Consider the following 13080-nt stretch of genomic DNA (forward strand, 5'->3'; position numbering starts at 1 on the left):
CCCAAACTGGTCAGGCTCACTGACCAGTTTGCTGGTTTAAATAAGGTTCACTTGCCCAAGCCTCCACTTTTAGAGGTTCAGCTTTGAAAAACTCGGGAGCAAATCCTAATTTCACAGGAAACAAAGAATTCCAGGGAGGTGGTTTTTTTATTTTGTTTTGGTTGGTTGTTTTGGTTTTTTTTAACCACCAAATACTCACTTTACTTTTCTCCAGACTCCCAGTCCCAGAGAGATCTTAACACATGCATGGTTACTTCAAAGAGAAAGCAAACGTCATACAGCACACAAGGAAGCAGATGCGCTGTTGTGTTGGAGGAACTTTGTCCCAAGATTTTCCAGGCAGTGCAGCTAAGGAGGAACTTACGTTACATTTCAAAGATACACCAAAAATCTTGCAGCACCCCTTCCACAAATGATCATCTTGGAACAAGAGATGCTTTGGGATACTGCACTAGTGGAAGTTAGTAATTTAACTAGATCAACCTGCACTCCCACTACAGGCAACCCAATTATGAAAATCACTCTTGAGCTAGAGGATTCAGGCAGAACCTGCTATGCTTGGTCTTCATTTTTTTCTTTTTAATTGAAGCAGCATCTCATGGCTGTAAAACCTACTATGAGCATGTATTTTCCAAGATAAACTAAAGAGAAGAACTGTTTATTGCGACTATTGTTGCCCTGTTGCAATTGGCAGGAGCCAGACCACAAAAGCCTCATGCTATACCATTTGTAACGAGGTCCCTGGAGCCATTATTGTTTTATTAATCTCTTTAGCCAGCTAGTTGTAGGAGCATATTCTACAACTTGTAAAGCCACAAATTGAGATTTTGCTCTTTTTCATGCTCTGTACTCATCACTCTGTACTATAGCAACCCATATAGAGGCCTATTACTGAAACAACTGCTTCTCCAGCCCCAAGAAACAGCCTCAGCTGATAGCAAGACAGGACTCAATTCCTCATTAACAGAGTTAGTCATGTTTTGCTCCTCAGGGAGGGTTCATAAATTCTTAGCACCTGCAGTGCACTTAATACTTGCCTGTGCTGGGCTCAGAGTAGTCAGTGGATGATGCTAAACCCAGAATTACATTTTTGAGACCCAGCTTAGATGCAGCTAAGCATGTTTTTGGCTCCTGAACAACTTCTCCCTCCCCCTTTTGGATTCACACATAATAGGTATGATTACAGTATTACCCAGACATTGATGGGTTTTGCTTTAGCTGTTGGTGTGTGGAAACAGTAGCTGGATTCCTTTTCCCCCTATGCAAATTGTGATGCTCCATGTGGATGCAGCAGACAATGTAGCCCAAGTCAAGTCATAACCCAAAACATTGATGATTTTAACATTCAGAAAGGTCCCTGCTTACAGAAATGTATAGAATTAATGTCCCTAAGTTCCCCTGTTTGTGGGGTTTTTTTCTTTTTTTTTTTAAAAAGGGCATTGCTATGTGGCTGGGCAGTGTCCTTTGGGAAAACAAATTTACTGCTGAGAGGACAGCAGTGCATTATTTCTTTTTAATCGTTTTGGAAGACTAAGGAGATCTGTGGAAGCTCCTCACATGGGAAACCACAGCGTGATTTCATACCAAGTCCTCCCTTTACAAGGTCTTTGAACACCAACTTCCTTAGTTCAGGGAACCAGTGTCAAGTCATAGGAAACAAACTGGAGAACATTCACCAACCTCTGAAAGGTTCACAAGGAATGGCATGTGTATGCTTCTGAGCAAAAAAAAAGGAATTACAAACTAGGACTTGGAATATTATTCATGTAATTCATGCTGGGAGAAACACACAGAGAAAGAAACCAAGCAGGCAGAGGCAACAACAGCAGTGCAGCACGCCTAAAACTTTAATCTTTCTTTTTAAAGAGTACAAAGTTGAAAGTGACACTTTCTTCTCCTTCCCACCTTCCCATTCTCTATCCCATCGCTTCCTAAGTTCTCCCTAAAAGGAAATATTTCTTTGTTGATTAGTTTGACTTCCCTTCAAATGAGGCATACCTGTTAATCTCCAAAAGTAGGCCCTAATTCAGTAAAACACTTGCACATGCACTTCACTTTAGTCCACTCCCATTCATGGCAACATTTAAGTGTACATACTTGAATGCTGTTTTGAATAGGGATGTTTTTACTTAACCAAAGGCGGCGGGGGGGGTATATTCGTGTGGTCTTAACAGGGGAGGGGAGGGAGGGAGGACATACAACATACATCATCTTGTTCCCAATTTAAAGGCAATTTTAGCAGCAGTCAGGGACTGATACATTGGTAAAATCTTAAGCAGCAGCTTAACCACAGAAGTGTGTAGCAGTAAGAAATCCAATGACATTTTAAAAAGGGTAGCTCTGAAATCACTGCTGAATGACAGTTAAAGCAGCTTCATGAGGTCAGTCAGACTTCTAAGTTTAAACACCCTCTGCTCCTAATGCCATTAAGCAAACACGCTTCTTTACAATTATATAAACGGAGAGACTGGCAAGACAATACAAAAAAATAAAATATCAAGAATGGGAAAACCTACAGAGTTCAGAAAACAGGATTCTGGAAAATTGAAGTGTTTGTATTTTATTTTACACTGTGGGCTTTCACTTTTTATCCCTTTGAAATACGTTTAGTTTTAAATTAATGAAGATCATAAACTAATAAATTGATATGTTCTTTAAACAGACATAATAAAAATTCAGACGTTACACCACAGGACCCTTCATTTAAATATCCCAATAACAGAACAGTTAAAGTGATGCTAGTTAATGTGAGGATAAAATGTCTAGATAAAAGATGTTGTGGCTCTAAGGAAAAGTGTGGATTAGAGGAGAATTGAGAGTGAAGCAGGTGATGCTTTAGTCTGAATCTGAACTGTCTTGCTTGTTGGTATGGTACTGGCTGACTGCTTCTTCCAAAGGAGCCATTGTACCATCCGGCCGCACTCCCATTGGTTTTATAAGCTCATCTCTGTAAGAGATTTAAAAAAAGAATATATATTAGCATATGCACACATATCAATTCACATGTGTATAATACAGTCACATACAGTATATGCTTTAGTACATAATGAGCCTTTAAAAGGAAGTTATTTCTGCTAAAGCCCTCTGTTTTGAAGAAAGAGGAACAAAAAGACCTTCCAAAATAGGTGGGAGGGGAAGAGCAGGACAGATAAAGACTTCATTCATGTAGGCCAAACCTACTTAGCCAATTAAAGACACCATGAAAAGTCAGTGCCTAATAGGCTCAAGACAAGGAGCAGGTCCACTGTTTTAGATACACAAACTAGCTTTTCTTCTAAGAGTTCTCTGACGGCCATTTCTTCCTAAAATTTCACCTGCCATTCTGGCCAATACATGCCCAGGCAATTAAAACAATTATTTGATACATATTCATCTTGTTGAAGGAAATAACTCAGTTAATGAGAACAGACTCTGCCTACACCACTACTAGGGGTGTGTAAGTACTTGTTGATTCATTTAAAAAAAGCTGACTGATTCTAATACTATTGCTTTTGTTTGTGGCAGTTTAATTATAGGATTGACAGACATTTTAATCTCTTCAAAGCTCCAAAGGCCTCTCAGCACCTAATCCAATTATATCTACTCCACAAGCTACAGCCTCATCTAAGAGATGATTAATTATTGATTAAGCCAATCAAAAAGTATTAGCAAAGATTTATTTAATCCTTACTTTTTATCACCTCGTTTATATGTGGATTATGGCAAAAGCTGTAAGGGCAAAGATAACATTTTGATTTTCTGCTGGAAAAAAAAAAACAGAGAATACCTCTAAATATTCAAGAGTCACCTTAAATAAAGGAGTGGAGGCTTGATGTCAATTTACCCCTCGCTTGAAAGGCAGCCCAGTAAAACTGCCGATTTAACACACATATACCTCCCTCCTGAGCCACAGACAATAAAACTCCATCTCTCAAGGGGGAAGCAAAGGCATTTCACCAGCTCTCTGCCTGGTCTGCACTACTACCTTGGCTGAAAAAAGGGACAAAAATTGCTTGTACACAGCTGGCAATCAAACCTTAACACAACCATAGGAACAGCAAGAAAGGTAACATCTGAATTACATGCCATGCCTATGCTAGATATTGTACAGTCAAGCAGCAGTTAAATTAAGTCTCCAAGAGCCTTTTTTGCTCAGGAAGAGCAGGGACCAGCAAGAGCAGTGCAGCTATTTGCACAGATGTGGCAATCAGATACGACAGTGAAAAGCTCCGAAATCCCACTGCCTACAGCATTTCAACACATGAGAAACTGGACCTGGAGAAACTGCTGTGGTTTGGCTAACCAGGTCTGGGTGCGAAGCTGGGGGCCAGGGAAGGAGGTTTGTAATGACCATACTCAAAGAGCACAGGCCGGACTCTGCCTGTGCGTGTGTGTAACAGTAGGATCCATCTTTAAATAGACTGGAGATAGCTTGCCATACTTGAGGACTGACAGCAAGTCCTCTCCGTTCAGGCAATGCAATCTATGGCATGCAGATTCTGCCCAAATGAGAGCACCCTTAAGTTTTCAAGTATCTGCTGGAGATGTGTGTGGGAAGAGATCAAAACAATACTCGAAACCAGATCCAAAAGGGCTCAAAAAATGAAAACTGCAAATCTAGTGTCCAAACAGGACCAGAGCCCTCCCTGCCTCCTGTAGGGGTCCCGAAAGGCGAAGCTGGAGTGCTTTCAAGTTGTGTCTAATAGCAAAGACTTTTTTCACAGGAAAAGCCCCTATACATCTAAGGCCTTTTTGACTTTTAAACTTTAAACACTGTAATACAAAACAAGTGTCCTTTGAAATCTATAATCAATCTTGCAACAATTCTTCAGTGCCACTTACTCAAGTTCAAGCCTCAGTAGTGATCTAATACACTTATTTTTGGAGAAGAATAACCTGAAGAGTAAATCCTTGCTCATATTTTTTAAGTCCTAAAAATAAAAACATAGCCACAAAGAATGAAATCACCTTTGCTTCCCCTCTAAGCTGAGAGAATCCTAGATTTTTGTTTTAAAAACCACAATGAATACGCTTAGGATGCAACACTTAACATTGCAGCCAGAAGTCACTGAGTCACATCATTTGCTAGTCATCTACAATTTATTATTGGTAATAAATAAATTATAATGGCTAGTAAAGTATGAAGAAACAGTTCAAGAAAAAGGAAAGAGAAACACAGGAAAACAAGGTCCGAAGGTCCCCTTATGTGCAGACCTCCCTCTCCTCACATACGGATACTTAGAAGATATCTGTAAATATTGTCAAGAAGTCCTATCTCATAATTTGTCAATTATAAAGAAATAGCTCTTTCTCTGCAATTTCCCTTTCATGCTTCACTTTTACATCCTGCTACACACACTCCAGAACTTGATAGAAATTTTTTCTCTCCTGGTGAGTCATCTGCGGAGTCACTGAACACCAGATGCAATAGACAAGACACATCCATATGCACAAGTCTTGGTCTGTGGTTTTTGTGGGGGTCTTTTGGGGATAAATGCACGAAGTTTTGCATGACAATGTAATGTAGAAGTCCGAGTCACTGAAGTGCATTTGTATCTTCTTTCGTGATGCTCAGAAGCCTGTTTCCCAGCTCGCTGTACTCATTTCAAAGTGCACCATTATGATCTGTGCTGTATTGCATTTGAGGTTCGTTCCCAATGCATTTCCTCCTCTCTAGGCTTTAACCATGAGCTAGGCTGATCTCGCATTTCATAGAATAACAAGGATGTTTATCAATTACCTTTCTGCTCCTGCGTGAGCTCCCTGCTTTGCAAGTCCTCGAACAGGTTGAATGATGGTTGTTACAAGTTTGCTGTTCTTTCTCTGTATTAAGAGGCCAAATTCCATACATCCTTCCTCAGACAAATGCTATGCAGTAAAACTGAACTGTATGAACACAGAAATATTCTAGGCCACCAAAAGAAGAGGTAGGAGGAGGAGCAGGGATCAGCCTATTTTTTTCCTAACCATAATCTAGTCCTAAAGTAGTGTAAAACATGGCATCCTTTCACCGGTGAAGACTTGACTGCAAGTTCTGAACACTATACAAGCTTACTCCTGTTTTTCAAAGAGGAAGAATACAGAGGGAGACAGATGAAAAGATCTGGGCTGCCTACAAAGCTAGCTTCAGAAGTTTGGAACAACTATCTGCTACATAACAGAATTTTGGGTCGGATTGGAAGAGGCATCACTCAGCTAACTTCAGTACCATACAAGAGCCCACAGAGCTGATCCTTACCTGGTATGAATGGTCTCAGCTCTGCCTGCCTCAGCAATTTGCCCATTTAGCACTGGCTACTTAGGGACCTCAACTGAGCTTTGACAACGTGGGCTAGCTGAGGATGTGCTTACTGTTCAAGGTGAGATACAAGGTGGGAAGCACCAGAAACTGGCACGTATAGCCTCAGAAGACAGTCCACTATCCAGAAACTGGATGTTTATGGTACATCTATAGGGCAGAAGAGATTGCTTCAGCCCAGTAGGTGGCAGCGGGAATACTTCTGTATCCATGAAGATATATACAAGTACACAAATGTGCATATTTATACTTATTTGAACATCCTTATGTGACCTCCCATATACTCAAATACACCTTCTTGCAACATTCATTTTTCTAATGCAAACAAAGCATTCTATTCAAGTGTACTTAGAAACACACCATAATTAAACAGTTGGTAAAATGCATTCTCTTCTTCTACTTCCAGATCTCCCAAGAGTCCCTTCAAATATATCTATACAAGTTCTAGCTTCCTGCTTGCCATTAGCTTGATAACGACTCAAAAATCATTCCCTTGTTTTGAAGGGTAACTCTTTCTTGTCTACTCTATGTGCTATAGGGCAGTATTGACACATGGAATTAATGACGGTGTCTGTAATGAAACAGCCATCATGTAAACACCAGTCTGCTCCTTTGATAAAATGGCACGTTAGGGACCTATTCACCTCCTTATAATTGAGTACTACATAATAGTTCCGATGCTTTCATGTAACATTACTTTGTTCTATGATTAGAAAGGGGAGGAAAAAAAAAAGTCTACGTAACATTGCCTTCTTCATTCATCCTATGATTAATTTTGTGTTTTTAATGAGTATGGTTGCTTATTTAGACAGGTTCTCTTACATACTCGTTTTGTTGACTTCTGTTCAATGCACAACAAAACCCAAGCTGTGATAATTGGAGACCATTTCATCAGCAAAAGGATTCTTGCTATTAATACAAGGTTGGCTTGGAAAAAGCATCCTGACATTTTAAATTAGTCAATTAATATACAATTCTACCTACCATTTATAATAGAAAAAATGTTAGCATTTTTTCCAGACATTTTAATTAACACCGAGTATTTCCAATAATCTGTGATACAAACAGACAGAATATCATACAACACTGATTAAAAGTGGCTAACGATATTTTGCAAAAATGAAAGGTTGAGTTAAATCTTTTTGCAGATTTGGGGAGTTTTTCAAAGTTCAAAGATGTGCATCACATACAGAGGACACTGATTTACTGTCACCAAACAATTCTCAATCAATCAACAATTAGTATTGACCCTTACTGCAGGCAAAGCCCATGGAGTTACTTCAGGGCCAAGTTCAGGCATCTAACAAACTACCTAAGTAACATCTACCTCTCCCAAAAGCTGCAGTAATCAAGATTTTTCATCTTCATTTACACTTATAATTTATCTATATATATATATTTAATTATTTTAAAAAGTAATCTCATCCAGTCAAATATGAGCAAAATATTAATTTCTGTAGAAGCTTTTGTAGAACCCAAGCCTATGTTAAAATATTGGGGCAGGGGAAATGAGTTCACAAACAATATTCAGCTTTCCTCCAGACATTCTGATAAAACAAAACTGGGTGATCAATTTTAATTTAGCCTTGTTGATGGTCAATTACCCCATGAACAGGCCTAAACACCAACAACCTAACAGAACAGAAAAACTTTGGAAGTAAGACCTGAAATGACCAAAAGCATGGATCAGTTTTACATCACCTCAAAGCAGTTTCAATTCTTCAGTGCCAATGCTGAAAATAAAGAGAAACCTGAAGAGCAAAAATCCACTGGCATCTTATCGAACAAGGGAGAAAATGCTACTTTATTATTTATAGTTTCAATAAACCTGTACAAAGCGTACAGTGTAAACAGCAGCCATTAATGAAGGCTATAACTTTTCAATGAAGTAGTACTGTTCTGCAAATTTGTTTTCTGAGTTCAATCCGTCATCAGGTAACTTTTCAAAAATGATACAGAGCCAGTCAAAGCCAAATCTAGAACACCCCAGTGAGAGACTGGCCTGATTACCCTCATCAGTCAGGAAGGGAAGCAAGACTGTCAGTCCTTCAACTGGTTTTTTTTTTCATACCTTTCTCCAGTAAAAGCGTGCTAGCTCTTTAAAGCTTAGCTTCCATTACTGGGACAATACAAGTGTACTAAGCAAACCAGTTTTGCTGTACATCACACAAGTTCACTCTAAGCTCTTGTTCAAGTTACACAGATAAAGTTACATAAACTCGTTCAAGATTACAAGAAGGAGCTGTTGGTTCCCTGTTTAACTTCCTCCCCTCTTAGAAGCAAAGCACTGCACCAAACTGAAACTGCTCAGTTCACGGTGTATGTCCCTTCCTACGGTGACAACAACAAAGACCAGCAGAAGTAGGAAACCTGCCACCAGCAGTCTGCCTCAAAGCAAGATTCAAAACCCAGAATCAACTGAAGACTCCTATCAAAGCAACCTCCAGTTTAAATTTGTAGGTTGCAAACCAAGGAAAAAAAGTGCATTCCACTGGTAGATTTAAGCCTCTGAAAACTCCCAGCACTAAAGGGCTCAAGCTGGAGGCAGAAGTGTTCAATTCCAAAAACTTGGAGGGACTCCCACTACTATCAGCATGTTACTAACTCTTTCTTCTTGTACACAAGACTGGCAGCTTCCCATTTTATTTAACATCTGCAAAACCCACAATTGCACTCAATTACATTCATTAAAAACATCCCACAGCCTCCCAAAATCAAGTCTTACTTTCTTTTTCCTTCCTGCCAGCATTCCCCCCCACAATTTTCAGTAAAACAAAAAGGGTGGGAAGAACAGTCAAGTGATTTTATTCATGTTATCACAGCACCTAAAGGGGTCACATCAACAACACTGTCCCACAGTAATCACTATACTAAAAAACAAACAAACAAAAACCTTACAACAAAAAGAGTCCAGGCCCTGAAGAGTTTGCAGTTGAAGTACTATAGAAGAAACTGCAGGTGGATGTAACTGACACAGAAAGCCCAAGGTGAAAGTAATGCTACTGGCCAAGAGGATAAGTAGAGACACAGGGCACCAGCTGCTTAGTTATTGTCCATTTGTAGCAGGCAGAGCAGCAGGTGTCCCCAATCCTCCAAACTGAAAAGGCTCTTATGCTACAGTAACGCCATTTGGACTTTTTGTGTAACTGCTATAGTGATAGCAACTGACTTGTCTTCAGCCCTAGCTTATCTCTGGTCTCAATCTTCCTTTTAAAGAAGTTTTAGACCATTTAGTAATTTTATTGTGGTATGCCTAACGCTCAGCATCTTAATTCTCTAGCTTACGTAGCAATCATTCAATTTTACATGGTAGTTCAATTAAGATTACATGTGCATTGCATTTTCTTCTCTTTATTAAAAAGGTTGTAACATACTACACTTGCTTTCCATGCAAATAATCTGAAAAAGTATCCAATTACTTCACGGATAGTCCCAGATCAGTTGTTCTGAGCTGCTTCCCTGCTTTCGCTCCTGCTTATAATTCAGTCTTTTATCAGCTAATATAAAATCCAGATTCTCCCATATCTTTTGCTGTATTCCTAATCTTTCATAGAGACGTAAAAATACTTGGTTTGCTGAATTTCTCTCAATAGATCTTGTTATTTGAATACCTACAGACTCTCACAAAATGCAAACACACTTCTAGCTGCTGAGTTTTCCCATGTTTGAAGAATGATCCACTTATATATTCACCTAAATTCCTACAGCTCAGTTCAATGGTAAATTAGTATTACATTAAGTGTTCCTCAAGAATGTAAAACTTTGCTCAGACAGAAAACGAACTACAAGCAATCACTCTAATATGGCTACAAGTACGGGGGAAGAAAAACCAGCAAATTCTAGGCATATTGAGTCAAAGAGAAAAAAAGCTACAGCTAACAGCACAGACCTGTATGCAGAAAGTTATAAAATAAAAATCAACTTTCTTTATCAATAATGTACACCTTTATGTCACATTAAGTACCATTTTCTTTTATGGCATTATCTCAGTCATTTAAAACAAATTATAAAGGCTTGTTTGTAATCCAGTTCACACTTGTTCTAATAAATCCACAATAATTCTTAATTGTAAACTCCCTTTTAATTGCTGTATTATATAATCTATTGCTTCTGGTGACAACTATTTTCACACTGTATTTGTTCTTCATATAAGCAGCAGACATAAGTAGTTACCATGAGATGCTGCTCATTGACTTGGGGAAAATGAGTACACTTGCCTTGGGCTTGCATTGTGTCCCATACTTTAAAAAGAGAAATTATTTTCATTATTATCAGCCTATCCATTTAGGAGGCAGGTCCCCTCACCACCAGATCTTCCTGATTCTGTCCAATCCTCTCCAAAAGAGGTTTCCTCTCTTTTCTTTGAAGTGCTAAACATTTTTCTCTGCAGTTAAAGTGGTCCTAATCCTGCAAAGAAGTTGATTATAGCACTATTTTGAAGCACTAGACCTTAGTAAAGAGCCAGGATATGAGCTGCCTCCCTCAAAAGCAGCTATAATGCAATACCTGGAAAGTTTATCAAACATGTTGACAAGCTTCATAGCTTCATGTTCTTTTTGTTCTTCTGTCATTTCATCCATTGGATTGGGCATTGGTTCTTCTAAGTGACCAGTGATAAGGTTAATGCTGGAAGTGCAAAAACAATACAGTTTGCATTTGTATAGAAATATGTATGTAAATTGTCTATCTTCTTGATAGGAGGAAAGAAGAGCACACTAACAGAAACCAAGACTAACACTGTCTGAACTGCACATGAAAGATTTTACTATAAATATCCAACATTCATATTTACACCTTTTTTGTAGCCTCTTCCCATGAATCACGACATTATCTTATTGATTCACTGTATTAATTTCTTGTTAGCTACTCAGAAATGCACATTCCACTAGTACTTGTTATGTTATAACCCCTACACAAGCAGTTTGAAAGCAGGGGAATAATGATGGTAATAATGACAATATCATTAGTAATAATGACATAGATGGGAAACAGAATGACAGATACATGTTTGCAACTAATTCTCTACAGGCTTAATTTTTAAAATATAGACCAGTTCCAGTTACATCTTCTTATTCATGAAGAACCGTTGATTTAGTTTACTATTCACTTCCCATGATGACCTTTGCTCAAATCGAATTTAGGTTACTTTGAGAATTTACAATGCCAGTTATTTGCACTGTTAAAACAAGTGAATGGCGATACAGAAATGGTAAGTAACAAAAGCAGATAAGTAGTTTTAACAAATACTTTCAGGGCAAATTACCTTTTCAAGCAGTTTAATCACAAACATTTAACAGCAATAGAGAAAATCAGATGCATAAAGCAACTGACAATTGTCTTGAATGTTTCATTTCAGTGTCAGCTTTTATAACTAAATAGATGTCATATGCATATAACTGAATGTTAGGCTTTTGAAAGAAGAGTAGAGACAAAAGAGCAAGAAAAAAAATATCCTGAAGTGCAGAAATAAAAAAGGAACCTCCTGTTTTAGAGTTCTTTTCTTAGCATAGAAGCAATGTAATTCCCGTAATTTCTCCTACATTTAATCCTGTCTTTCATTCGTGTTCCTTAATAAGAATCTTTCAATGAGCTACAACCCCCCATCATATACCTAATCATGTCTGTGTAATTCAAGGAAAACAGAGTAAAGCGGAAAAACAACATGCTTCAGATGCCCACTATCAACAATTTCAGAACCTACTTAAAATGGCATCAAACCATAGATGTAACATGACAAACTGAAACCTTGAACACCAAATCAATTACAATTAATAAAAATCAACAGACAGAGCTTCTATATGATCACTGAATCCTTCAAACAAATATATTGGATTCCTGAGGTATGACTTCTACAGAAGATATTTTGCTCCTTCCATATTTACCTATGTGACTTACTTGATTCTTTAGGAAAATGTTAGTACCAGGCAACCTGACTGACTGAAACTAGACCTACTGGTTTGTTCCTTTTTTTACAAAGTCCCGCTTAAAACCTTAAGCCACATTTGACACCTTTTTTTTTCCTCTATTACAGAGATATACCCCATAAACAATAGTTAGTAGTTTGGCAGTTTCATGTGAGTTCCTGGAAAATCTGGGGCAAAAGCCATCCTTGCTAAGTTTGTTACTCTATTTTCTTTCTAAAACTTGCTCAATTTGTTCAAAAATCTCTTTTCACACTTGAATTTTAAACAGTTATTCAGACTCATAGTCTGTAAAGAAAGGGTCCCACCTGGGAACTCCCTCAAACTTCCTCATAGTTACAATGATGCAAAGAATTTCTTTAGCTTTTTTGCTATGGACTTGCCCCCTTTCTCTGCCTATTTACATCTCAACCATCTAATGACCATATACATACTGCAGGCTTACAGCTTTTGATGAACCTGTGAAGAAGATTCTCTTTATTCTTAATGCCTCCAGTAAGCTGCTCTTCAAAACCTTTTTGGCCTGCTTTGTTACTCTTTTACAGTATCGTCTCCGATAGCCTCCTTTACTCTTGTTTAACAATTCCAGCTTTTTAAGTATCCATTTAAATGGAGAACACACATGTCCTCTGAATCTCTAATATGCATCTTGAAACTGCTCCTAGACCATCCACAAACATTTCTCATTTTTGTTCCATATTTCTTTTTGACAAGTTTTCATTTTTACATAGTTCCCCTTACTGAAGTTAAATCATTCTCATAGTGGTTTTTTTTTTTTTTGCAGCCATCCGACTATATGATGGTCACTATTAGAGGCTGCTTTCTCGATAATTAGACCATGACGTCAACAGGAGACAGTAGTTAACATAAGCACATGTAATT

At 38.2% G+C, this 13080-nt stretch overlaps 1 protein-coding gene across 2 annotated transcripts in view; it reads right to left on the bottom strand.

The window, feature by feature from the left end:
* Positions 1–1829: 1829 nt before the first annotated feature.
* RIC8B (RIC8 guanine nucleotide exchange factor B) overlaps positions 1830–13080 on the bottom strand; it is a 39344-nt gene continuing 28093 nt past the window's right edge. For both annotated transcript variants that reach the window (XM_072870552.1, XM_072870558.1), the window contains exons 9-10: positions 10784–10903; positions 1830–2947 (exon numbers count right to left, since the gene is read on the bottom strand). In XM_072870552.1, the coding sequence (XP_072726653.1) occupies positions 2836–2947; positions 10784–10903 (232 nt within the window). In that variant the 3' untranslated portion in view covers positions 1830–2835. The remainder of the gene's footprint in view (positions 2948–10783; positions 10904–13080) is intronic.

Source organism: Ciconia boyciana, chromosome 1 (assembly GCF_034638445.1).
Source record: "Ciconia boyciana chromosome 1, ASM3463844v1, whole genome shotgun sequence".
Lineage (NCBI taxonomy): Eukaryota > Metazoa > Chordata > Aves > Ciconiiformes > Ciconiidae > Ciconia > Ciconia boyciana.